This window comes from Lampetra fluviatilis, chromosome 38 (assembly GCF_964198595.1).
Source record: "Lampetra fluviatilis chromosome 38, kcLamFluv1.1, whole genome shotgun sequence".
Lineage (NCBI taxonomy): Eukaryota > Metazoa > Chordata > Hyperoartia > Petromyzontiformes > Petromyzontidae > Lampetra > Lampetra fluviatilis.
Window position 1 is genome coordinate 4,721,482 of NC_136312.1, and position 27,052 is coordinate 4,748,533.

Below are 27,052 nucleotides of genomic sequence, written 5' to 3' on the forward strand. Positions count from 1 at the left end.
TCGTCAGGGTCGGGGTCGAACCCACGACCTCCTGTATACCAGGCGAGGTGGTTAACATCTCCTAGCCACCGTGGCGCCCTACCTGCTGTGATGGAGTCTCCGGAAGAGGTGGTGACGCTGGGAACCATGGTGGCTGTACACAGACAAAGACAAAGATACCCCGTATAGCCTTGACCGACTTTTGGGGCAAGTGCTGTGAGCAAGCACCTGTTAGGGCCGCCACGAGGTTATTTCATCAACATTGAAAAGAAACAATACATTTTAAGTTAGATATCTACTGCTGAGTACACTGCCCCAGGTTCGTCCAAAAGTCAGGATACATAGCGTGATTTAATTTAGTTAAACGGTTGCATTAAAACATATTAATTGCTTAGTCTTTAAGTAATTTTTTTTATATATATCTGTCATCATCAACATAAATGTTATTCATTTTCGGAAGGTGTTTAAAAATGTAAATAAAATTAACCGAAGACGAACGAGTTGAATAAGTTTGCAGGTACACATGATGAATAAAGGCAGCTGTAATCTTTAAAAAAAAAATTAAGTCCTAAATTAATTTAAAAATATATTTTGTGCGTACCTTATTGTTAAAGGAAGTAAGTTTGAACATTTGTTAAAATTTCCAATTGTTGAAACAAATATAATAACCTGACGTGTGCTGACCCTTGTGTGATACTGAATTGAGCAAGGCAACGCTAAGGACTTGGGATAAGAGAGACGATGATAATGGGAGGGTTATCCACGGTAGGGCGTGTTGGGGTTAGACCGCGTCAATTGAAATGTCGTGTTGTTAAACGCGCCACCACCCGGCGCAGCCAATAAGTAAGGTTTGTCACGTTAACAAACCGTGCCAATTAGTTCCGAGTTCAGCACGCTGGTGTGTTGGAGAGTAAACCCACGACGTTTACAATTTACTTGGGGAGCGGTGGTGCAGCGGTTAGCGCTATGCTGCGCTGCGAACCTGGCGACCCGGGTTCGATTCCCGCTTACGGCCAACACCCAGTGACGATTATCTGAAGCGGTCCTGGGCCTCCCCTAAGTAAGTGTAGTGTGAGTAGTGAGTTTAGTTTGAGTGGTGAGTTTAGTTTGAGTGGTGAGTGTGGTGTGAGTGGTGAGTGTAGTGTGTGTGGTGAGTGTAGTGTGAGTGGTGAGTGTAGTGTGAGTGGTGAGTGTAGTGTGTGTGGTGAGTGTAGTGTGAGTGGTGAGTGTAGTGTGTGTGGTGAGTGTAGTGTGAGTGGTGAGTGTAGTGTGAGTGGTGAGTGTAGTGTGAGTGGTGAGTGTAGTGTGAGTGGTGAGTGTAGTGTGTGTGGTGAGTGTAGTGTGAGTGGTGAGTGTGGTGTGAGTGGTGAGTGTGGTGTGAGTGGTGAGTGTAGTGTGAGTGGTGAGTGTGGTGTGTGTGGTGAGTGTAGTGTGAGTGGTGAGTGTAGTGTGTGTGGTGAGTGTAGTGTGAGTGGTGAGTGTAGTGTGAGTGGTGAGTGTAGTGTGAGTGGTGAGTGTAGTGTGAGTGGTGAGTGTGGTGTGTGTGGTGAGTGTAGTGTGAGTGGTGAGTGTAGTGTGAGTGGTGAGTGTAGTGTGTGTGGTGAGTGTAGTGTGAGTGGTGAGTGTAGTGTGTGTGGTGAGTGTAGTGTGAGTGGTGAGTGTAGTGTGAGTGGTGAGTGTAGTGTGAGTGGTGAGTGTAGTGTGAGTGGTGAGTGTGGTGTGTGTGGTGAGTGTAGTGTGAGTGGTGAGTGTAGTGTGAGTGGTGAGTGTAGTGTGTGTGGTGAGTGTAGTGTGAGTGGTGAGTGTAGTGTGAGTGGTGAGTGTAGTTTGAGTGGTGAGTGTAGTGTGAGTGGTGAGTGTAGTGTGAGTGGTGAGTGTAGTGTGAGTGGTGAGTGTAATGTGAGTGGTGAGTGTAGTGTGAGTGGTGAGTGTAGTGTGAGTGGTGAGTGTAGTGTGAGTGGTGAGTGTAGTGTGTGTGGTGAGTGTAGTGTGTGTGGTGAGTGTTGTGTGAGTGGTGAGTGTAGTGTGAGTGGTGAGTGTAGTGTGTGTGGTGAGTGTAGTGTGAGTGGTGAGTGTAGTGTGTGTGGTGAGTGTTGTGTGAGTGGTGAGTGTAGTGTGAGTGGTGAGTGTAGTGTGAGTGGTGAGTGTAGTGTGAGTGGTGAGTGTAGTGTGAGTGGTGAGTGTAGTGTGAGTGGTGAGTGTAGTGTGAGTGGTGAGTGTAGTGTGAGTGGTGAGTGTAGTGTGAGTGGTGAGTGTAGTGGTGAGTGTAGTGTGAGTGGTGAGTGTAGTTATTAAACCCGAGCCACGACTGATGTCCATCTGTCATCACCTTGCATCTCGTACATGTCAAACGCGTCTGCAAATCACAGAAACACGACAGATGTGTGAGCCTCCCCAACCCTCAATCACCCCCATTCCCCCCCACCCTCCATTATAAGTCGACGATTGCCAGTACGAGCCAGCCAGTGAGTATTATTAATTGCTTATTTACACAGAAAAGCCTCGTTGAGTTGCAACGATTATTTTAAAGAGGGTCCTGCCACGCTTTCACCATTGGGCAATATTGCCTCGAGTAACCCCGCCCCATGGAGTAATTTGCAGGTAACCTGGGCAGCGATGGGAAGCTGCGGCCAAAAGCAGTGACATTGGGTGGGGGTGGTGTTGTTTTTTAGTTATGAGAGGAAATCGGAGAACGGGTTCGGAAACTCGTGCAGATCTGGGGGAGAACGTACATACTCCACTCACTCTCTCTACATCAGATGGAGAACACACTGACTCCACTCTCTCTCTCTAGATCAGGGGGTGAATGGGTCAGGGTGTGTGTGTGAATGGGTCGGGGGGTGTGGGTGAATGGGTCGGGGTGTGTGGGTGAATGGGTCGGGGCGCGTGTGTGAATGGGTCGGGGTGTGTGTGTGAATGGGTCGGGGTGTGTGTGTGAATGGGTCGGGGTGTGTGGGTGAATGGGTCGGGGTGTGTGGGTGTATGGGTCGGGGTGTGTGGGTGTGTGTGTGAATGGGTCGGGGTGCGCGGGTGAATGGGTCTGGGTGTGTGTGTGAATGGGTCAGGGTGTGTGGGTGAATGGGTCGGGGTGTGTGGGTGAATGGGTCTGGGTGTGTGTGTGAATGGGTCGGGGTGTGTGGGTGAATGGGTCGGGGTGCGTGTGTGAATGGGTCGGGGTGTGTGGGTGAATGGGTCGGGGTACGTGGGTGAATGGGTCGGGGTGCGTGGGTGAATGGGTCGGGGTGCGTGTGTGAATGGGTCGGGGTGCGTGGGTGAATGGGTCGGGGTGTGTGTGTGAATGGGTCGGGGTGTCTGTGTGAATGGGTCGGGGTGTGTGGGTGAATGGGTCGGGGTGTGTGGGTGTATGGGTCTGGGTGTGTGAATGGGTCAGGGTGTGTGGGTGAATGGGTCGGGGTGTGTGGGTGAATGGGTCTGGGTGTGTGTGTGAATGGGTCGGGGTGTGTGGGTGAATGGGTCGGGGTGCGTGTGTGAATGGGTCGGGGTGTGTGGGTGAATGGGTCGGGGTGCGTGGGTGAATGGGTCGGGGTGCGTGGGTGAATGGGTCGGGGTGCGTGTGTGAATGGGTCGGGGTGCGTGGGTGAATGGGTCGGGGTGCGTGTGTGAATGGGTCGGGGTGTGTGGGTGAATGGGTCGGGGTGCGTGGGTGAATGGGTCGGGGTGCGTGTGTGAATGGGTCGGGGTGTGTGGGTGAATGGGTCGGGGTGCGTGGGTGAATGGGTCGGGGTGTGTGTGTGTATGGGTCGGGGTGTGTGGGTGAATGGGTCGGGGTGCGTGGGTGAATGGGTCGGGGTGCGTGGGTGAATGGGTCGGGGTGCGTGGGTGAATGGGTCGGGGTGCGTGGGTGAATGGGTCGGGGTGCGTGGGTGAATGGGTCGGGGTGCGTGGGTGAATGGGTCGGGGTGCGTGTGTGTATGGGTCGGGGTGTGTGTGTGTATGGGTCGGGGTGTGTGGGTGAATGGGTCGGGGTGCGTGGGTGAATGGGTCGGGGTGCGTGTGTGAATGGGTCGGGGTGCGTGGGTGAATGGGTCGGGGTGTGTGGGTGAATGGGTCGGGGTGCGTGGGTGAATGGGTCGGGGTGCGTGGGTGAATGGGTCGGGGTGCGTGTGTAAATGGGTCGGGGTGCGTGGGTGAATAGGTCGGGGTGCGTGGGTGAATGGGTCAAGGTGCGTGGGTGAATGGGTCGGGGTGCGTGGGTGAATGGGTCGGGGTGCGTGGGTGAATGGGTCGGGGTGCGTGGGTGAATGGGTCGGGGTGCGTGGGTGAATGGGTCGGGGTGCGTGGGTGAATGGGTCGGGGTGCGTGTGTGTATGGGTCGGGGTGTGTGTGTGTATGGGTCGGGGTGTGTGGGTGAATGGGTCGGGGTGCGTGGGTGAATGGGTCGGGGTGCGTGTGTGAATGGGTCGGGGTGCGTGGGTGAATGGGTCGGGGTGCGTGGGTGAATGGGTCGGGGTGCGTGGGTGAATGGGTCGGGGTGCGTGGGTGAATGGGTCGGGGTGCGTGGGTGAAAGGGTCGGGGTGCGTGGGTGAATGGGTCGGGGTGCGTGGGTGAATGGGTCGGGGTGCGTGGGTGAATGGGTCGGGGTGCGTGGGTGAATGGGTCGGGGTGTGTGGGTGTATGGGTCGGGGTGTGTGGGTGTGTGTGTGAATGGGTCGGGGTGCGCGGGTGAATGGGTCTGGGTGTGTGTGTGAATGGGTCAGGGTGTGTGGGTGAATGGGTCGGGGTGTGTGGGTGAATGGGTCTGGGTGTGTGTGTGAATGGGTCGGGGTGTGTGGGTGAATGGGTCGGGGTGCGTGTGTGAATGGGTCGGGGTGTGTGGGTGAATGGGTCGGGGTACGTGGGTGAATGGGTCGGGGTGCGTGGGTGAATGGGTCGGGGTGCGTGTGTGAATGGGTCGGGGTGCGTGGGTGAATGGGTCGGGGTGTGTGTGTGAATGGGTCGGGGTGTCTGTGTGAATGGGTCGGGGTGTGTGGGTGAATGGGTCGGGGTGTGTGGGTGTATGGGTCTGGGTGTGTGAATGGGTCAGGGTGTGTGGGTGAATGGGTCGGGGTGTGTGGGTGAATGGGTCTGGGTGTGTGTGTGAATGGGTCGGGGTGTGTGGGTGAATGGGTCAGGGTGCGTGTGTGAATGGGTCGGGGTGTGTGGGTGAATGGGTCGGGGTGCGTGGGTGAATGGGTCGGGGTGCGTGGGTGAATGGGTCGGGGTGCGTGGGTGAATGGGTCGGGGTGCGTGTGTGAATGGGTCGGGGTGTGTGGGTGAATGGGTCGGGGTGCGTGGGTGAATGGGTCGGGGTGTGTGTGTGTATGGGTCGGGGTGTGTGGGTGAATGGGTCGGGGTGCGTGGGTGAATGGGTCGGGGTGCGTGGGTGAATGGGTCGGGGTGCGTGGGTGAATGGGTCGGGGTGCGTGGGTGAATGGGTCGGGGTGCGTGGGTGAATGGGTCGGGGTGCGTGGGTGAATGGGTCGGGGTGCGTGTGTGTATGGGTCGGGGTGTGTGTGTGTATGGGTCGGGGTGTGTGGGTGAATGGGTCGGGGTGCGTGTGTGAATGGGTCGGGGTGCGTGGGTGAATGGGTCGGGGTGCGTGGGTGAATGGGTCGGGGTGCGTGGGTGAATGGGTCGGGGTGCGTGGGTGAATGGGTCGGGGTGCGTGGGTGAATGGGTCGGGGTGCGTGGGTGAATGGGTCGGGGTGCGTGGGTGAATGGGTCGGGGTGCGTGGGTGAATGGGTCGGGGTGCGTGGGTGAATGGGTCGGGGTGTGTGGGTGTATGGGTCGGGGTGTGTGGGTGTGTGTGTGAATGGGTCGGGGTGCGCGGGTGAATGGGTCTGGGTGTGTGTGTGAATGGGTCAGGGTGTGTGGGTGAATGGGTCGGGGTGTGTGGGTGAATGGGTCTGGGTGTGTGTGTGAATGGGTCGGGGTGTGTGGGTGAATGGGTCGGGGTGCGTGTGTGAATGGGTCGGGGTGTGTGGGTGAATGGGTCGGGGTACGTGGGTGAATGGGTCGGGGTGCGTGGGTGAATGGGTCGGGGTGCGTGTGTGAATGGGTCGGGGTGCGTGGGTGAATGGGTCGGGGTGTGTGTGTGAATGGGTCGGGGTGTCTGTGTGAATGGGTCGGGGTGTGTGGGTGAATGGGTCGGGGTGTGTGGGTGTATGGGTCTGGGTGTGTGAATGGGTCAGGGTGTGTGGGTGAATGGGTCGGGGTGTGTGGGTGAATGGGTCTGGGTGTGTGTGTGAATGGGTCGGGGTGTGTGGGTGAATGGGTCGGGGTGCGTGTGTGAATGGGTCGGGGTGTGTGGGTGAATGGGTCGGGGTGCGTGGGTGAATGGGTCGGGGTGCGTGGGTGAATGGGTCGGGGTGCGTGGGTGAATGGGTCGGGGTGCGTGTGTGAATGGGTCGGGGTGTGTGGGTGAATGGGTCGGGGTGCGTGGGTGAATGGGTCGGGGTGCGTGTGTGAATGGGTCGGGGTGTGTGGGTGAATGGGTCGGGGTGCGTGGGTGAATGGGTCGGGGTGTGTGTGTGTATGGGTCGGGGTGTGTGGGTGAATGGGTCGGGGTGCGTGGGTGAATGGGTCGGGGTGCGTGGGTGAATGGGTCGGGGTGCGTGGGTGAATGGGTCGGGGTGCGTGGGTGAATGGGTCGGGGTGCGTGGGTGAATGGGTCGGGGTGCGTGGGTGAATGGGTCGGGGTGCGTGTGTGTATGGGTCGGGGTGTGTGTGTGTATGGGTCGGGGTGTGTGGGTGAATGGGTCGGGGTGCGTGGGTGAATGGGTCGGGGTGCGTGTGTGAATGGGTCGGGGTGCGTGGGTGAATGGGTCGGGGTGTGTGGGTGAATGGGTCGGGGTGCGTGGGTGAATGGGTCGGGGTGCGTGGGTGAATGGGTCGGGGTGCGTGTGTAAATGGGTCGGGGTGCGTGGGTGAATAGGTCGGGGTGCGTGGGTGAATGGGTCAAGGTGCGTGGGTGAATGGGTCGGGGTGCGTGGGTGAATGGGTCGGGGTGCGTGGGTGAATGGGTCGGGGTGCGTGGGTGAATGGGTCGGGGTGCGTGGGTGAATGGGTCGGGGTGCGTGGGTGAATGGGTCGGGGTGCGTGTGTGTATGGGTCGGGGTGTGTGTGTGTATGGGTCGGGGTGTGTGGGTGAATGGGTCGGGGTGCGTGGGTGAATGGGTCGGGGTGCGTGTGTGAATGGGTCGGGGTGCGTGGGTGAATGGGTCGGGGTGCGTGGGTGAATGGGTCGGGGTGCGTGGGTGAATGGGTCGGGGTGCGTGGGTGAATGGGTCGGTGTGCGTGGGTGAATGGGTCGGGGTGCGTGGGTGAATGGGTCGGGGTGCGTGGGTGAATGGGTCGGGGTGCGTGGGTGAATGGGTCGGGGTGCGTGGGTGAATGGGTCGGGGTGCGTGGGTGAATGGGTCGGGGTGCGTGGGTGAATGGGTCGGGGTGCGTGGGTGAATGGGTCGGGGTGCGTGGGTGAATGGGTCGGGGTGCGTGGGTGAATGGGTCGGGGTGTGTGTGTGAATGGGTCGGGGTGTGTGTGTGAATGGGTCGGGGTGTGTGGGTGAATGGGTAGGGGTGTGTGTGTGTGGAGCCAGTGCCTGTGTGTGTAAGCCAGCGCGCGTGTGTGTGTAGCGTCAGTTTCTGAGCGTGATCGTTACCATCAATCGTGTCGAAGGATGGAAGCCCTGGAGACCACATTGGAGGAGAAGTATCTCCAGGGACTGAAAAGAGTTGAGGTCCAGGTGGGCCCCTCTGCCCGAAGCTGGCGTAGCCGATGTTGTGCGACGTTGGTGGAGAATGCACTCGTGACCGACTGCTGCCGGGGTGGCTGGCGATGTGCCCGCTGCCGGAGAGCCAGCGGCCGCTTTGCCTGCCGACGTGTTTGCTCGATCCTCCCCGAGCTGACGAAAAAACACGGTGCATTGAAAGCCGGGATGGGGGGGGGGGGGCACGGCAAATTGGGAGAGATGCTCAACCTGACACCCTCTCGATCATCGCTTCCTTCTGCTAGATCCCAAGAGTTGTTGCGTTCTTGAGACCCGAGATGACATCCAAAGGAACCGCTATTACAGCACCATCATCATCATTATCACCACCACCACCATCTCAGCTCTTCTCTTCCCTTTTGGTCGTCAGTCTCTGGTTGCCACTCCTATGCCCGTCTCGGTAACTTTCCCTCTTCGAACCCTACACGCATGTGATGGTGGTGATGATGAGACTGTAATAGTGGTGTTGTGATGTTAACTACCTCGCCTGGTATGGAGGAGGTTGTGGGTTTGATCCCGACCCTGACGCCTGCTGTATATTTGGAGTTTGCGTGTCTCTCTCTCTCTCTCTCATCATCTCCACGGTGGCTATGAGATGTTAACTACTTTGCCTGGTATGCAGGAGGTCGTGGTTTCGATTCCGACCCCCCTGATGCCTGCTGTATATTTTGAGTTTGCGTGTCTCTCTCTCTCTCCCCGTGGTCGTGTGGATTTTTTCTTCAGGTCCTCCGGTTTTTTCGCCCCACGTTTAGCAACGTGCATCAAAGTTAATTATATCATTTTTCCGCTATATATTTCCACGTGAAAAGCCACTTTCCTCAGCTATCATTTGTGGCCAGGTCGCTTCTGAAAATAAGTTAAGACATCAGTGGGCTTTGCCTGGTAGGGTGGGGATTGTTTAGTGTTGTATTTGTCTGCGTTTGTGTGATTTGTTTACTTTTCTTGTACTTTGCAATACTATCGTGTTACTGTAACTGTTGGTTGTTTGAACGTTCGTACCCCGTGCCCCAACTGGACATTTGTGAAAAAGAGCTTCATAGGTCATCGGATTCTTCCAGCATAAATACATATTCTGCTTCTGTGTCCCACTTATCACAACCCTCCTCCCTCTTCCTACTTGCATTGACTCCAAACTCCTTGCCTCATTCAAACCCCCAAGTCACCTACCTCATTCTCCTCCACCCCATGCATGTCCCTACCCCACCACGACCTTCCCTGGACAATGACGATCCCAAGCTGTAACACGCCGGCACCGCACACCGTCCACTCGTTCTCGCCGGGAGAGAGAGCGAGAGGATAGAGGCGCGAGGGGGAACCACAGACGAGCGGGAAGGCAGCGGCAGCCACGCCACCCCAAATTCCCCCCCCCCCGCCCGCCTGCCCGCCCAAGCTCTGTAGTCCTCTATATATGACGGTGTTATCAGCTGATTAGTCCACGTGGGAGTTTCCATGTGGGAGTAAACCGGAACACCCAGAGAAAACCCACACGTGCAAGGGGGCAACACTATCCCATGCGGACGGAACCGGTTGGGTTTCACATTTTCCGTGCCGCATCCTCATGGCGACCCACGGTACGGCACCTCCTTTGACGCCCGCGGGAAGGGAATTTCACAGCGCTTGTGTGATCCACCAACCCTCGCTGCCTCCACGGTGCCGGATTACAGGCCATGTGCGCCACCACCAAAACACAAAAACACCGAAGCCGGGCCATCGAGCGAAGCTGCCTTGTGTCCTGTCACCCACCTCCCCGGCGGGTACTCCGCACGGTTAAACTCAGCCGGTTGTCGGACTTACACATTTCCACGGCCAATTTTAGTTGTCTCTCCGTAGGATGACGACTGCCGATGTCCCGCAACGTGCTTCTTATTTTGTCTCCCCTCCACCCCCACGCCAGGGGAGATGACAATCGGATAAGGGGTCGGAGTGGCAAACGTCGGGGACTGAGAGCAGTGGGCACAGCGAGCCGCAACTTGGTGGGCCGAGGTGCGTGCAGGCGCGAGCCGCGCCAAGGATCGCGTCGCGCCGCTGGTGAGGCACCTGTTAAGAGCAGCTTGGTGTCGCGGACCGGAGCGACGGGGCGATCGACCACATCATCGGCGGTGGCGGTGGCGCCTGCGGACGGATTCGCAGGGGGCGGCACGTTGCGAGGGCGGCACTTCCCCGGCTCTCGCTTTAACGACAGCCCCCGTGACCAAACGTGAAATTACTTTCGACTAAGCTATCAGGAAGGTAATGAACGATTGTGCTCATTTACCCAGGAAAGCCTCGCCAAGTCTCAAGGTTCTGTTTTCAAGAGGGTCCTGGAAGGTAATAGGAAAAACCCGGAGGACACCCATGGGGCACCACGGTGGCGAGATGTTAACTACCTCGCCGGGTATGCGGGAGGCTGTCGGTTCGAGCCCGACTCTGACGCCTGCCGTCCGGGTCTTCCGGTTTTTCTCTCCACATTTAGAATCAACATCACGTGTTTAAGAGTATTTAGCTGCGATACACTGCCACGTGATGAGCCACTTCGTTGAGCTATCATTTGTGGGCAGGTCGCTTCTCAAAAGGAACTGTATAGCTGGTAAAATAGAAACTTGGTTTAGGTTATAAAATAGGTGGAGAAAATACGAACGCCAGGCAGAAATGCGCCCGAGTCGTGAGTTGAACTCGGGTTTCTTGCCGCGCCGGCAGCGCGGGCATTACAAAAGGAGCCACGCTGCTGCCAGCCAACAACGCCGGGTTGGTGCTCGGTTGGGTCACACTTGCCTTCGGCCTCGACTTCGAGGGTCGTTTCCGGCTTGGGCTCATCGCCTCCCTTGTCCTGTTCACCGTCGTCTGGCACGGTCACCACCATCGACGTGAGTGGCGTCACGAACCCGTAGCGCAGCGACAGCGCCAGCGTCTCGTTGTCGAGACGCCCCTTCGTTGCATCGTCGGTCGCCGACACCTTCTCCTTCAGCAGCTGCTTGATGGTCAGGAAAGCCCACAGTCGCTCCGTGTGGCTCGGCGGCTCGGGGGGCCCGGGGGTCGGCGGCAACGGCCGCGGCGGGAACGGCCGCGGCGGGAACGGCCGCGGCCACGGTGGCATGACGCACTCCACCGCGAGCGAGGTGGGGCCGCTCTCGCTCAGCCCCTCGACGGTCGCGACGAGGCTGCCCGTGTCGCCCCGCACGCGCCCCGCCACCACGATCTCCGAGCCGCTGAAGTAGTTGGGGAAGGTGCTGCGCGTGAGTGCCGCCACCTCGTTGCCGGTGTACCTGACGACGACGTTGGACAGCAGCGGCGTGCCCACCTCGTCGTAGAAGCCCTTGAGCTGCAGCGTCGCGTCCACGTCCTCGAAGATCTTGCGCGCGAAGCCCGAGTTGGGCAGCGCGAGCTTCTCCAGGAAGTTGAACTCGACATCCTGGCCGAAGCCCAGGCAGTAGAGGCTGTAGAGGCCGGCGATGACTGAGCGTGCGTTCTTGATGATGACCTCCACGTTTGTCTCGCCCACCGTCGGCTGCCCGTCCGTGAGCAGGATAATGAGGGGGACGCTCATTTCCTTGCTTACCTCCTGGTATTTGAGGAGGCTCACGGCCTCGGACAGGGCATCCTTTATGTTTGTCCCTGTGGGGGGTTGTGCGTGGGGCAGAGGTCGCAAACGGGTTTTGATTCCTTACCCGTACCCGTACCCGGCCGCACCAGGGTCGCAAATGGGTACCTGTACCCGTACCCGGCCGGGTACGGGTACCCGTTCCCTACCCGTACCCTACCCGAAATGAGTGACAAACGGTTACTCACCAGTGACTCACGGCCTACCCATACCCGTACCCGGCCGCACCAGGGTTGCAAACGGGTACCCGTACCCGTACCTGGCCGGGTACGGGTAGCCGGGTATCGGGTAGGGTACGGGTATCGGGTACCCGGTTGCGACCTCTGGCGTGGGGTCATGTGCAGCAGACAAGTGCGCAAAGGTAAGAGGCAAAGGAGGCGGATGGACGGGGAGGCGAGGCGGATGGGAGAAGCGAGCGCACAAGACGGGAAGCGCACACGCGAGGCAGATGGAAGGCAGGCAGACAGGAGACGCAGGACAGAGACGCACGAGATGGAGGGACGGGGCACACAGGTGAGAGGTGGGCAAGAGAAACAGAAGAGCAGACACACGCACAGGAGATAGGAGACAGACAGGAGACACAGAGCCCTACCCCGCCCCGAGCAGCCCGCCGTGTGTCTGGTTGTGTCTGATGTGGGGAGCGGTGCTGTAGTAGCAGTTAGCGCTATGCCGCGCTACGAACAAAGGCGACCCGAGTTCGATTCCCACTCGTGGCCAACGCCGGTAACGATAATTTGAACCAATCCTGGACCTCCCCTAGGTCGACTCGGCCTCAATTGAGTACCCGGTGCGGTGTGTAAACATCGCCACTGGGGGAAACAAAGGTGGACGAGCGTGGTGCTGGCCACCCACCCCCTCGTGTACCGTTTCAGGCCATCATAGGTGCTACTTGCTAACAGCACTTGCCCCAACAGTCTGTTAAGGCTACACGGGGGATATTTGTCTCTGTCTTTGATGCGCCAGCCTACCACGGCAGAAAAAGTGTCGCGGCCACCACGCCTCGATTAGCCCGTTAGTCCTCAATAGAGAGGCTCCCGTGACTCCTTCCCCTCCCCTCCCCCAGGGGAACCGAGTGTCATGGTGGCTCATCTAACAACCAGTGCCTGGCCTCTCACCTCCGTCTGCCACCATGGCAGAAACAAACTTCTTGGCGCCCTCGATGTTTTCAGCTGAAGCCTTCACCAGGCCTTGACTGGCCCAATTTTTCACGCCGTAGGAGAAGGTCACAATGTTAAAGTGGTCCTTTGGTCTCAGGTCGTCCAGGATTTTCAGCATCGCTTCCTTTGTCTAAATGACAACGCATAATGATTAGTGATGTGCCATTAACGATTGGCTTCCGGTTTTGCATTGGCTTCCGGTTGAGGAATGAATACGTTAAAAGGTATCACTCATTACACACAAATTGCTTGTCACAAATGAACCACAATACCTTGCTGATCTCATCAAAGAGCATAAACGATCACGTGGAATCTGGTCATCCTCGTAGCGGCTTTTGGCTGTCCATCGAAGACAATCACCGCATCGCACGCTTTCAGATGCGCTTCTGCGGCTGTCTGGAACGCTCTTCCTTCCGATATTAGGAAGCCACTGGAGCTATACACTTTTGAATCTGGATTGAAAACTAATTTCTTTAGAACTGATTTTTGCATTTAGTTTTGATACCCTTGCCTGCACCTGCCATTCGCACGGTTGGCTACGTACGATGCGAAAGAAGTTCAACATACATACGTACAATTAGAGTTTGGCTTCATGGGAGTGGAAGCCGGGAGGACCCGGAGAAAGCCCGTCACACACACGAGGGGATAACACTCAACATACGGATTCAATTTACAACCTGACTCAAACCAGTGAGTTAGCCAAATCTGTGGCCCACACCCGTTGCTCTACAGCCATTTACCAACACCTCGAAGCACTCTTCGCGGCACGGCCAGCAGGAAAGGGCTGTCTCCTACCGTATGGACCAAATCACTTGGCGGAATCTCAGACGTAGCTCAATGATATCCGCTTTCACGAGCCATTCTCTGACACAAAGTGCTTCGCTGCTCCGCGAGACATACGAACGGACTATTCCTTTCATGGCATTAACACGGAGAGCACAGTTAGGCTAGAATTAGGGAAAAATTCAACGCATTTTGGCTTTAAGTGTTACATTGGACATCCTCCATCAGGTATCCCTTGTCCCATGCTGTCTCGGCGTCTCACCTGCTTAATCTTGGTCCCAGACATCGACCCGCTCACGTCAATCACAAACACGATGCTCTTCGGCAAAGCGCTCAGCCGTTTTGGCGCAAAGAAGTGCGCAAAGTAGCCGTTCACTATCTGAAATGCAAGGACACGGCACGTGCCACATTCACCACGTGCAGGACACACACACGGTTCCGGGGCGACGTACTCACGCGCACGCTGATCCGGCACTTTGGCAACACGTGTCGGCGGACCGCGGAAATATTTTTTTAAACTCTGAACCCCCCGCTGGGGTGTGGGGTGGTCAGGCGTTAAGCAGTCCGTGGCCCGTGGTTGCTGATTTGTGAGCGGTGCGTGAATACGTAATCTGTGATTGGTAAATGGTACATCGCCTCTGATCGGTGATTGGTGAGTGGTTCGTGATTCTTGGTCAATGATTAGTGGGCGGTTCGTGAATCTTTGGTAGTGATTGGTGAGTGGTTCACGGTTTGTGATTGGCGAGTGGTTCATGATTCAAGGTCCATCATTGGTGTGTCCATGATGCGCGGGTGGCGAGTGGTTCAAGTTTGACTGCGAGTGTATCGTTATTGATGGTCCATCATTGGTGAGTGGCTCATGGTCCATGATCCGCGAGTGGCGAGCGGTTCGAGTTTGACTCTGAGTGTATAGTTATTGATGGTCCATCATTGGTGAGTGGCTCATGGTCCATAATCCGCGAGTGGTGAGCGGTTCGAGTTTGACTGCGAGTGTATCGTTATTGATGGTCCATCATTGGTGAGTGGCTCATGGTCCGTGATCCGCAAGTGGCGAGTGGTTCGAGTTTGACTGTGAGTGTATCGTTATTGATGGTCCATCATTGGTGAGTGGCTCATGGTCCGTGATCCGCGAGTGGTGAGTGGTTCGAGTTTGACTGTGAGTGTATCGTTATTGATGGTCCATCATTGGTGAGTGGCTCATGGTCCACGATCCGTGAGTGGCGAGTGGTTCAAGTTTGACTGCGAGTGTATCGTTATTGATGGTCCATCATTGGTGAGTGGCTCATGGTCCACGATCCGCGAGTGGTGAGCGGTTCAAGTTTGACTGTGAGTGTATCGTTATTGATGATCCATCATTGGTGAGTGGCTCATGGTCCACGATCCGCGAGTGGTGAGCGGTTCGAGTTTGACTGTGAGTGTATCGTTATTGATGGTCCATCATTGGTGAGTGGCTCATGGTCCACGATCCGCGAGTGGTGAGCGGTTCAAGTTTGACTGTGAGTGTATCGTTATTGATGGTCCATCATTGGTGAGTGGCTCATGGTCCACGATCCGCGAGTGGTGAGCGGTTCAAGTTTGACTGTGAGTGTATCGTTATTGATGGTCCATCATTGGTGAGTGGCTCATGGTCCATGATCCGCGAGTGGTGAGCAGTTCAAGTTTGACTGTGAGTGTATCGTTATTGATGGTCCATCATTGGTGAGTGGCTCATGGTCCACGATCCGCGAGTGGTGAGCGGTTCAAGTTTGACTGTGAGTGTATCGTTATTGATGATCCATCATTGGTGAGTGGCTCATGGTCCACGATTCGCGAGTGGTGAGCGGTTCGAGTTTGACTGTGAGTGCATCGTTATTGATGATCCATCATTGGTGAGTGGCTCATGGTCCACGATCCGCGAGTGGTGAGCGGTTCGAGTTTGACTGTGAGTGTATCGTTATTGATGATCCATCATTGGTGAGTGGCTCATGGTCCACGATCCGCGAGTGGTGAGCGGTTCAAGTTTGACTGCGAGTGTATCGTTATTGATGGTCCATCATTGGTGAGTGGCTCATGGTCCACGATCAGCGAGTGGTGAGCGGTTCAAGTTTGACTGTGAGTGTATCGTTATTGATGGTCCATCATTGGTGAGTGGCTCATGGTCCATGATCCGCGAGTGGTGAGCGGTTCAAGTTTGACTGTGAGTGTATCGTTATTAATGGTCCATCATTGGTGAGTGGCTCATGGTCCATGATCCGCGAGTGGCGAGCGGTTCGAGTTTGACAGCGAGTGGATGGCGATTCGAGGTCCGCGAGCGGCGATTCCCTTCGCGGTTCGTGGTCGTGTTGCGATTATTATTATCGGTTGGGTTGTTCTCCCTCTCTCTCTCACCTCCAGTTGCCCGGCCTCCTCCGCTCGCTCCACGTCGTAACGGACGATGAAATCCCCGAGGACTCCATCCTGCGCCAGCGCCAGCTGCTGCTCCACGCTCGGCTGAAACCGCACGACCACCGAGGTGGCCGTGCGCACGATGGAGGTGGCAGGCGGAGGGTCCGCGACAACTGCAGAGGGGTAATCACAACACCACGTGGATTAATTATCGTCATCGTCTTCATCATCATCTTCGACTTCGTCATCATCAGGACCCTCCTGAAAACGAGTCATTAGACCCAATGATAATCTGGGAGAAAATCATGGTTTTTCTTTTTGCAAACGTTTCTGGGCACCAGGACAGTCTTTAAAAAAACAGGTTTATCCGTATTCTTAGGTTTTTTCGGTAAAGTCACGTAGGTAAAAAATTCAAATTAATAAAAGTTAAATAAAAATAAAATAAAAATCCTCCGAAACGTCGTGATTTTTATTTTATTTTACTTTTATTGATTTAAATTAACATTTTTTACCTACGTGACTTTACCGAAAAAACCTAAGAATATGAATCCTTGCAGTCACGGAAGCTTCAAATCTAGGTTTATCCGTCCAAGACCAGGACGTTTGGTAGCTCCTTAAGTTACGAGACATGGGCACTTGATGCAGGATGTCCAACGTGAGATCTGAAGGGTGCTGCGATCCAGATGTACGGAGCGCGACATCAAACAACACCTTACACTACTATCTGCACATCTAAGGAGGTACCATCATTATTGCGCCTCCATTTCAACAAAATCGTGATCATCATCAGCTATTATCTACAAATGGATGAAGGCCTCCCCAAGCCGCTGCTCTCTCTCAAGATTCCAGGATGCAACAATCCACCCAGCTCCTGCACATGAGCTGACGCCATCCGCTCCATGTCCACAGCGGACGCTCCTTCATTCTCCTGAGCATGGTCCGTCCCATGGCTGCCACTCCATCATTATTCTGAACCATTGGCCGTTCGTCCCTTATAAGTAACGTGGCCTGCGCCAAGCCCACTCACGTGTGATGGAGCGCCGCACTCGAAGACACTGGCGGAACCATCCACCGCATCAGAAGGTCAGCAGGTGTATGCGCTCGTCTCCGTCACACGTGTAACATTAAAGGCAAGCCATGGTCGTGAGACTGTGGTCATGCAAACCAAGCTATGAGCCACACAGTAAACACACTGTGGGTTTACTGTGTGGGATTACTGTGTGTAGGTTTACTGTGTGTGGAACAGCAAAACGACACGAACTCTCTCTCTCCTTAAGCCCTCTTGTCGTGGCGAAGCAGACCTCACGAGCCACGCTCAGTGCCATCATGCGCAAAAACGGATGGAATGAAACCCAGTGACAAGACACACGAAGCGCCGCCTCTCTTGCAAGTGGCGACCCGACCCGAGCTGGTGGCTTCCACTGCTTAAGGCGCTGGCAAGAACGTCCAGGCGGTGGCCACAGTTTCAGCTTCACTCCTCTTGCACCCCAGGGCACGTGCCCGACCGTGCTGACGACAACGACGGTGCTGAGGTCGTGTTGGGGTGCTCGCGCGGGAGGGAGGGAGGCCTTCCTCAACCACCTCACTCACCACCGACGTCATTGGTGATGAGGTTGCTTGTGCGGAGAGGAGGCACGGTGATTCGGGACAGCCCAGCCTTCTCCTCGATGGACACCTCCACCGTGAGGTTGTCCACCGTCTGCTGGGGACGCACGCTCACCACGTGCTCGTACCTGGAGGGACCGACGGTTCGCCTTTTATTACCGCGCAGTCGGCGAGTTCGGGTCTAGCCGAGAATCCGGTCGCCTGCTGTGTGTGCCGAGGACTAGGGGTGCCGCGGTGACGTGATGTTAACTACCTCGCCTGGTATACAGGAGGCCGTCGGTTCAATCCCGACCCTGATACCTGCTGTATACTGCGAGTTTGCATGTTCTTCTCATGGAATTTTCTCTGGGCCATCCGGTTTTTCCCTCCACATGCGTTAAGAGTATGTGGCTGCTGTACATTGCCACGCGATAAGCCACTTCGTTGCGTGAACAATTTTGGCCAGGTTGCATCCGAAATAGAGCTACGTAGCTCAGTGATCCTTACTTGGCGAAGTAAAACATTGTTTAATAGTTTTAGTTTAAAACCTGCAGTCAGTGGGCGACAGAGCCTTCGGTAGCAGCCAGGAGCCTTGTCTGTGGGGCAATGCTCTTCCCTAGGACATCACCAGGGACTCCTGGTCGGTGGAGTCTTTCGGGCCCCCATTTTAGAATGTATCTCTTCTCGCTGGCGCGTACCACCTGTCCGTGGAGGCTCCGTGGCCTTCTACATCGTTTTAAAAAAAGAAAAATGTTTTTTACACCATTGGAACCTCATTTGCCAGTTTACTGGCAAATGAGGTTCCAATGGTGTAAATGCTTCACCCGAGCTCTCATACTCTGATGGTGCATTGTCTTTGAGTTGTGCGCCTTTTGGTGTCATCTGGTCCAACCCATGTGAGATTAGGCTCTAAGGAAAGCTGTCTCGGGTGTGGACCAATCAACTTCAAGGACAGTGCATGCATTATCAGAGTTATGTTTTTTGTTTGCATTATGACTGCAGGTATTGTGGTCTATGCAAACATGACTCCTTGTGAAAAAGGTGTCAGTTTTGTTGCCAGATAAAAGGGTAAAAAAACAATTATCATTTTTAGTTGTATTCGCCAATATATTTGTGAGGGGTCGTTCACGGTTTGGCACTTCTCTGTAGAGCGCCGTGAGGCCTTGCCCGTGAATGGCACCACAGAGTAACCGAGCCTTGGTTTGGGGGTCCGTGATTGACTTGGCGGTTGTGCGATGTGGCTCGCTGTGGTGTCGGGGTGACGGTGAACAGTGGGAGTGAGGCGATGGTGAAGGCGGTAAGGCTGTCAAACCCTGAGCCGCAAGTAGATTAGCCTGAAGCGTAATACCTTGCTGATGTCGTCAAGAAGCGTGAAGCATCACGCAAACTCCAGTCATCCTCGCCGCAGCGGATTTTGGCTCGCCATCGAACAAAGACAGTCACCGCAACACCGGCTTCTGCAGCCGTCTGGAATGCTCTCCCCATCTGATATTATGAAGCCACTGGAGCTACGCACTTTTAAAGCATCTATATTGGAAACGTATTACTTTAGAACTGCTTTATGTGTCTTGTTTGATGTCCTTCCCCCGCACCTCCGAATAACACGGTTGAATACATACGGTGCGAAAGAAGTCCATAATACGTGCATTCGTGCGGTAGGCTGCCGAGCATTTAACCCGACCAAATTTCCAAAGCGAATCACTCTCCGCTCTGCGATCTTCCGTAATTTGTTCGCACCGGGAGATATCCGGCTTGAAAACCGCCATGCGGGGACCGAATCGAAAAAGTCAACGGCTGCAATCAGTACGTTTGGCGAGTATTGGGGGGGGGGGGGGGGGGCGGTAGTGAGTGGTGTTGCCCGTGGTGAGATGGGGTCGAGTGGTGAGTTGGCAACACCGGCGGTGGGTTGTTGATGTTGCAGTGGCGGTTTTGGTGAGGTGCCGCTGCCTTCTGGTTCGTGTTGTGGTGAGTTTTTTTAGTTGTCGGCAAGTGCTTTTATGGTAAAAGTTGCGCAGGTGAGCGTCGTGGTTGAGTTGGTGAGGTGGAGGCATATGGTGATGTACTGGCGAGTGTCGTAGCAAGTTGGGTGGTGGCATGTGCTAACGTTCTGGTGAGCATCGTGGTGAGATGGTGATGCGGTGGCATCTACTCCTGTTGTGGTGAGCATCTTGGCGAGTTGGTGGCGTGTGCTCCTGTTGTGGTGAGCGTCGTGGTGAATTGGTGCCGTGTGTCACCGTGCTGGCCATGGCGCTCGCTCACCATTCCAGCTTCCGCTGCAGGAGCTCCTCATAGCTGAGGGTGAAGAGCGCACGGCTTCCAGCACCCACGTTCACGCTCACCGTGAACTTGTCCGTTTCCCTTTCTCTGCACGCGGGGGCACGTGGGTCAAATCATCATCATCATCATTGTCATCATCATCGTCATCATCATCGTCATCATCGTCGTCATCATTATTGTCATCGTCATCATTGTCATCATCATTGTCATCATCATTGTCATCATCATCGTCATTATCATTGTCATCATTGTCATCATCGTCGTCATCATCATCGTCATTATCATTGTCATCATCGTCATCATCATCATTGTCATCATCGTCATTATCATTGTCATCATCATTATCATTGTCATCATCGTCATTATCATTGTCATCATCATTGTCATCGTAATCATCGTCGTCATCATCATCATTGTCATCATTGTCATCATCGTCATCATAATCGTCATTATCAGTCATCATCGTCATTATCATTGTCATCATCATTGTCATCGTCATCATCATCGTCATCATCGTAATCATCATCTTCATCATCATCATTGTCATCATCATCGAACATCATCATCATCGTTATTGTCATCATCGTCGTTGTTGTCGTACTGCTGCTGCATCTTTTTCTTCCGTACGGCTGACGTAGATGCAGAGCAACGACTTCTATTTCACACTCATGTGGTCAAGCCAAATAACCGCATCAGGAGCAGCAGAGTGGTGCATCGCTGTGATGTCTCCTTCATCTTTGTGGATCGGGCTTCGCGTCGTTATATGTTGTATCGTCTGCTGCTGCCGATTCACTGAGATGTAACGCGTAGATTTTCTCAGCAAATGTTCAGATTCATAATAGAATTTCGGTTTCGGCCACGTGGTCACGATCTGACCAAATGTGTGTCGTAACAACCCTCCACCACGCGACGCAGCCAAACAAATTAAATTGTCACGTGGTGGACTGTACACGCGTTTAACGATTGTTATTTTTATCCTTTCAGCTCGCTCGCCGCGGGTTGAATTGACTGACGAACGATCCCCGAAGCCACATTTAGCGTTTAGATACGAATTAAGATTTTAAACTGCGCCACACATCATCGGGAAAAGATATAGGAATTCACCATCTCATGTGTCACCTGACCGGGCTTCTTACATAAGTGCCTGTGACCTCACATGAACAAACCAATCCGATTACATTAATGTAGCCCAATCTACACATATATATATAGAATCTATCTAGCCCAATGTTTCCTTCACGTGTGTTTGGCCATCATTCCACCTGTAACAAGAACGAGAGTGCCACCCAAGGGAAAAAAATCCGCTAGAAAAAATACATTCCATAAACGCAGGGCCCGTCGATTTATCCCTGCGTGACCTGACCTGAGTAGTGGGCAAATAAGGTTAGTGGACAGAAGCTCACAGCTCAGCAAATGATCACCAGCCTCGCATGCCATCTGCGAGGGGCAAAGCGATAAGGAGAGAGACAGTGAAACAGTGCGTGTGGGGCAAGGCGAGGGGAGAGAGGGGGAGTGAATTAACCGCCGTTCACCATCCATTGCGGTGAACGGATGACAACTCCGGACTCAGCTGTGTGTATAATCGGGCGCCACGGTGGCGAGATGTTAATTGCCTCGCCTGGTATACAGGAAGTCGTGGGTTCGATCCCTACCAAAGCACCACGCTCACACCACTCACCAAGACCCAATACTACGCTCGCCCAAGACCCAATACTACTTCTTCTTGGTTCTTTCGGTAAAGTCACGTAGAAGGGAAGTGTAGGGGTGTTACGGAGGAGCTGTATGTGTAGGGGTGTTAGAGAGAGAGCCGTTATGCATGGCAGCTTATGGGAAACAAACACAGTGGGCGGGGCTACGTGAGTGCACGGGGGGGGTGCTCTCAACGACGTCCGCACCAGGCAGCCCGGGGCCCCACCCCTCAGCGGGGGTGGAGTATAAAGGGGGATGTGTCAGAGGGCTCGGGGCAGAATGTTTAAGTAAACTCTTGAAGACCGAAGACTGCCTAGCTAGAGCCCTGGACTCCCCTGGGACGCCGCCCTTGTCAGGGCCGCGCAGGACCGAGCCAGCGGCGTGGTCCCGTGAACCAGAGCCAGGACTCTGGGACTCCGGGTACCGTAGCCCGACTGACCAGTGTCGGGCCAGACAGCCTCCCCTAGCCCAGTAATTGGAGGATTAGGAGGCAGGCTAGGGGTAGCTAGCCGTGTGTTCCCAGCTATCCGGGTGAGGGGGCCGATACCCCCTCCAGTACTGTATGTCCCCAGTGACTGTTGTGAAATAAATACGTGTGCCTCTACTCGGGTGTCCACGCGTCCTCAACGGTACTACATCTGGTGACAGAAGTGAACAACAACGAACATGGACACGCGCCGAACAGCTCGGGCCGGGGTGCAGGAGGCGGAGGACACCGCGGGAAGTGCGGTGCCAGAGACGGCTGATGGAGGCAACGAGCAGCCGGGGCCGAATGCATCCTTATCGGGGCATCGGGAGGAAGGGGAGTCACCATCCGACGGACTTCGGCTGGCGCACGCGAGGCTGGCGGAGCTGCTGTATGCTGCTGCCGCCACACTCGAGAGCATCACTCGGCTGGGGGCTGCTGGACCGCCGCGGGGCGAGGACGGCCGACGACCGTTGCGCCTTCCCGCCATTTCTACTGACTACAACTTTGAATCTCCCGCCATCGCCGCAGCAGCTGCCGAGGGCGTGGCCAGCCTCAACCTGGGGTCCGACATCGGCCTCGCAGGGGCTGCCGCGTCACCACCAACGGACGGAGCGTCACCATCAGCGCGACAGGCGATTCCATCTGTCGTTCGTGCCGACGCTCAGCCGAGTTGCGGGGACAGCAAAGCGCGGGCCTCCACGGCGATCGCTGCGCTACACCAAAGGCTGCCCCCGCTGAAAGAGTTTGTAGCTGAGGAGGGCGACTGGGGGGGGTTCCAGCGGCGCTTCCTCGCGCACCAAGAAATGGCGGGGTGGTCGGACGCCGAAGCCCTCTGCGCGCTGCCGGCGCTCCTCGACGGCGACGCCCTCGCCGCTCTTACGTCGGCACCGAGGGACAAGCGCTCCACTCTTCAGATGGCGCTGCAGTTGCTGGCTGGGGTCTACGGACCTTCGGCGGAATGCAGACAGCGATTTTACGATCGCCAGCGGGGTGCAAAGGAGTCGCCCCTCGCCTACCGTACGAGCCTTCTGGCGTTGGCAAAGACGGCCTTCCCTCGTATGGATGACCAAGGCGTGGACGCGATGGTCACTGAGAAAATTCTTCTGCTGGCGGACGACCTGGACATCGCCATCGTCGCACAGGAGGACACGGAGATGGGTTCCCTCCAGGCGGCGCGGCTCCTCCACGCTAACCTCCTGTCACAGCGACGGAAGGCCAGCAGGGCAGCGGCCGGGCGTACGGTGGCTGCCGTCACCCCCCCGACGGAGGAGGTCTACGCCGCCGACTTCCGACAGCAGCAGAGGGTGGGAGTACGGGCGGGCCGGGATGGGTCGGCCGCTCCGACCGTCCGTCATCACCGCCTGCGCTCCCGCGCTGCTATAACTGCGGCATCCGGGGCCACGTCGCCTCGGGGTGCCGCTCTCCTCGACAGCGGGGGACGACGCCTCGCCGGGACGCCGGCCCTCCTCCTCCTTCCAAGCTCCATCAACATGACCCGGCGAGTCGCGGCACCCCACATGTTTGGCCAAAGCACACACCCGTTACACACAAGCACACTGCAACGAACGGGGGGCCAACATTGCGCACCGTCGGGCCAACACGCACCACTATGGGGGCCCAAATCGAACCCAGGCAGTGGTCCGTGTTGGCCCACCGCGTTGTGGCGGCGTCGTCGGGGTCGTCGGCCGTAGTAGGGCACATTGACGGGGTCGAAGTGCGTATCCTCGTCGATACAGGAGCGTCGGCGACTATCATTTCGGAACTCATATACAACATTCTCCCCGTCCAGAGTCGTCCTTTGCTACCGGTTAATGTCCCATTCTACGCTGCTAACGGGGGCTCATTGGGTATCATGGGTCAGATTCGCGCACAAATTTCGATCGGTGATATTAAATTGTCCGGCCCCATTTTTGTTTCCTCCTCGCTGGCGGTTCCGTGCCTGCTGGGGACGGACTTCTTGGGCAAAATGCCAATTCGGATTTTGATTGATCAAGGTTGCATTGAGCTCCCGTCGGGACGACGGATGGCGTTTTTGCCTTCCCCTACTGCGGCTCGGTCGGCGTTCGCGACGGTACCGGCGTTTGTCGTTCAAACGGTTCGCGTGCCGCCGGGGGCACAAATGTTGGTGCCCCTAAAACTTCGTAGGCCCTTCGCTAAGGGTGTTGGGGACCAGGGTGTCCTGCTGGGGCCATCTAGGGCCGGGGTTAGCGGGCCGCATTTAATTCCCGCCCAGACCATCGTAAGGGGGGACGGGGACCCTTTCATCGCGGTCCTCAATGTGGGGTCGCAGGCCGTGGTAATTCCTCAAGGGACCGTGCTTGCTCACGCAACGCCGGTGCCCTGCGAGGAACCTGTCGCCAATCACGTTGGCACTGCCACTCTGCCGCTTCCACATTCGGACACCGATGAAGGGTGGCTTGAGGCGCTTTGTGCGGGATCGACGGACCTGTCGGATGTAGAGCGTCAAAAACTTAGGACACTCCTGCGCGAATTTGCCGACGTGTTCAGTCAGAACAAATTCGATTTAGGCTGTACCCATTTGCTGCGTCACCATATTGATACGGGTGACAGCGCGCCCATACGCCAAAATCCCTTCCGGCTGAGTCCCGCCGAGAAGGACCATGTCAAATCGGCTGTTGATGACATGTTAGCCGCCGACATCATTTCTCCCTCTACCAGCCCGTGGGGAGCGCCGATCGTTCTGGTTAAGAAACAGGATGGATCGTTGCGGTTTTGCGTCGATTTTTGCCGCCTCAACAAAATTTCCGTTGCTGACGCATACCCGCTTCCCCGTATTGACGAATCGCTGGACGCCTTGGCGGGGGCGCGATTCTTCTCCACATTGGATTTGCTTTCGGGATTCTGGCAGCTTCCTCTGGACGATGAATCTAAGCCTAAAACTGCATTCCGTACACCACATGGTCTCTTCCAATTTAACCGGTTGCCGATGGGATTACACTCGGCACCGGCGACTTTCCAGCGATTGATGGAATTGGTTTTGGCTGGATTGCAGTGGGATTCGTGTTTAATCTATTTGGATGACGTTATCGTCTTTAGCAGAACATTTGACGAGCATCTCCAGAGGTTGCGGGCCGTTTTCCTCAAAATGCGGGCTGCTAATTTGAAATTTAAACCCCAAAAGTGTCATTTATTGCGCGAATCGGTACGTTATTTGGGGCACATCGTGGGACGCTCGGGTATTGCTACCGATCCCGCCAAAACGCAGTGCGTCAGCTCCTGGCCGACTCCCACCTCGGTGGGAGAGGTCAGGAGCTTCGTTGGTTTCGCGTCATATTACCGACGCTTTGTCGCGGACTTTGCCACCATTGCTATACCCCTGCACGCTTTGACGTCAAAGGGGGTCCGCTTCCATTGGGGACAGGAGGAGGAGGCTGCGTTCCGCTCCCTTCGGGACGCTCTGGTTAATGCCCCTCCCCTGGTTTATCCCGATTTTTCAAAACCCTTTGTGCTCGATACCGACGCGAGCAACACAGGTATTGGGGGCGTGCTTTCCCAGGTGGTTGAGGGCGTGGAACGGGTGGTCGCGTACGGTAGTCGAGTGTTGTCTCCAGCGGAGCAACGATATTGTGTCACCCGTCGGGAACTGCTGGCAATTGTCTATTTCATCCAGCAGTACCGGCCATATCTGTACGGGCAGCGTTTCACCGTCCGTACAGACCATGCGGCGCTACAGTACGCCCTGCGAGTCCAACAACCATCGGGACAATTGTCTCAATGGCTGGAGGTTCTCCAGGATTTTGATTTTGAGACCACGTACCGTAAGGGCGTTCGCCACACCAACGCGGACGCTCTGTCGCGCATGCCAACCACCCCCGAATGCGCATGCCTCCTGGGGTCGGGTCGGTGCAGGCATCCTGGTGAAATGCCTGTTCCGGTCTTGGCGGCTGCTGACGACGCAGCGCCAATGACGAATTCCATCGCACAACAGGGATCTGATTCCCTGTTGGGGTTGCCTGCCACGGAATGGGGGCGGTTGCAGATGGAAGATACCTCCCTCCTTGCGTTGCGCCGCCGCGTCGGGGACCGGGGGCGGGGGAGGGGTGATGCCGACGCATGGGAAATGCTCAGTGGGTTGTTAATGCATTGGGACGAGAAATCCCATCGACACCGGCTGGTGGTCCCTTCGGGGTTACGGGGTAGGGTGGTGTGGGCCGCTCACGAGCGCCTCCTCCACCTGGGAACCCAAAAGACCCTGGCCTTGCTCCAACTTGATTTTTTTTGGCCGGGCATGACAAGGGATGTCGGGGATCTGTTAGGGTCGTGCCCTAGGTGTGCGCAGCGGAAACCACCAGCTAGGGAGTCGAACCCGCCCCTGCAGTCTATCAGGGTCTCCCGAGTGAACGAACTTGTCGCGCTGGATATTCTGGGACCGTTCCCCGCCACCCCCAGGGGAAATAGATATTTGTTAACCGGGGTGGAGTACTTCACGCGCTGGCCTATGGCCTGGCCCCTGGCCAACCAGTCGGCAGCAGCCATCGTGGAGGCCTTTGTCCAGGGATATGTCCTTGACAAAGGTGCTCCCGAGCGGCTGCTGACCGACCAGGGTAAAAAATTTTCTGGCAAATTGCTTCAACAGGTCTGTGAGATCCTGGGCACGAAAAAGATTCGGACCTCTCCATATCACCCACAAACCGACGGGATGGTCGAGCGGTTGCATCGTACCATCACGTCGATGTTGTCACAGCAGGTTTCGGACTCACAGACAGATTGGGACTTGAAAATTCAGGGGGTCCTGGCAGCATACAGATTGGCCCCCCATGCTGCCACGGGATTTTCCCCCTTCTTCCTTATGTATGGCTGCGAACCTGACCCACCTGTTCGGGCCCAGCTGCAGATCCCAGCGCCACAGGGAAAAACTCAATTGGCCGAACATGTTAAATTTAACCTGGAAAAATTGACAGAGGCGCGGGATGCTGCCATGCAAAATTCTGACATGCGGCAGAGGGCTAATGAGCGCCTCAGACTGGGTCGCGCGCATGTGCTACAGTGGAAGCCGGGGGACAGGGCATGGCTGCACTGTCCACAGGTACCGCTCGCGACCTCCTCAAAACTGGTGCGGCCGTGGCGGGGCCCCGTCGAGGTGATTGAGGTCCTGAGACCTCAGTGCGTACGCATTAAATGGGGGAAGCGCCGGTGGTTTGTACACCCCTCCAGGCTCAAACCCTTCGTTGCGGTGCGAGGTCCCACTACACACGCGCGTGGCCAAACATGTGGGGGGGCGACCGACTCAAAGAGTTCGTCTCCGCTGCTCTCGCCTGACGCGTTGCCGGCTGTCCCGCCCCCAGGTGCACCGGGAGTGACGGGCTCACGCCCGACGACCCCCACGGGGGATGCCGAGGGTCTTGCGACGTCAACAACAGACTCACTCGGAGATGGACACT

At 56.0% G+C, this 27,052-nt stretch overlaps 1 protein-coding gene across 1 annotated transcript in view; it reads right to left on the reverse strand.

Moving 5' to 3' along the window:
- The window catches only part of LOC144945583 (inter-alpha-trypsin inhibitor heavy chain H4-like), a 44,529-nt gene that overhangs the window by 10,566 nt on the left and 6,911 nt on the right, over window positions 1-27,052 (reverse strand). The window contains exons 4-13 of the mRNA XM_078874070.1: window positions 19,475-19,579; window positions 17,222-17,364; window positions 15,635-15,804; window positions 13,530-13,646; window positions 12,443-12,614; window positions 10,502-11,341; window positions 9,788-9,862; window positions 7,643-7,885; window positions 2,309-2,335; window positions 83-133 (exon numbers count right to left, since the gene is read on the reverse strand). Of these exons, the coding sequence (XP_078730196.1) occupies window positions 83-133; window positions 2,309-2,335; window positions 7,643-7,885; window positions 9,788-9,862; window positions 10,502-11,341; window positions 12,443-12,614; window positions 13,530-13,646; window positions 15,635-15,804; window positions 17,222-17,364; window positions 19,475-19,579 (1,943 nt within the window). The remainder of the gene's footprint in view (window positions 1-82; window positions 134-2,308; window positions 2,336-7,642; window positions 7,886-9,787; window positions 9,863-10,501; window positions 11,342-12,442; window positions 12,615-13,529; window positions 13,647-15,634; window positions 15,805-17,221; window positions 17,365-19,474; window positions 19,580-27,052) is intronic.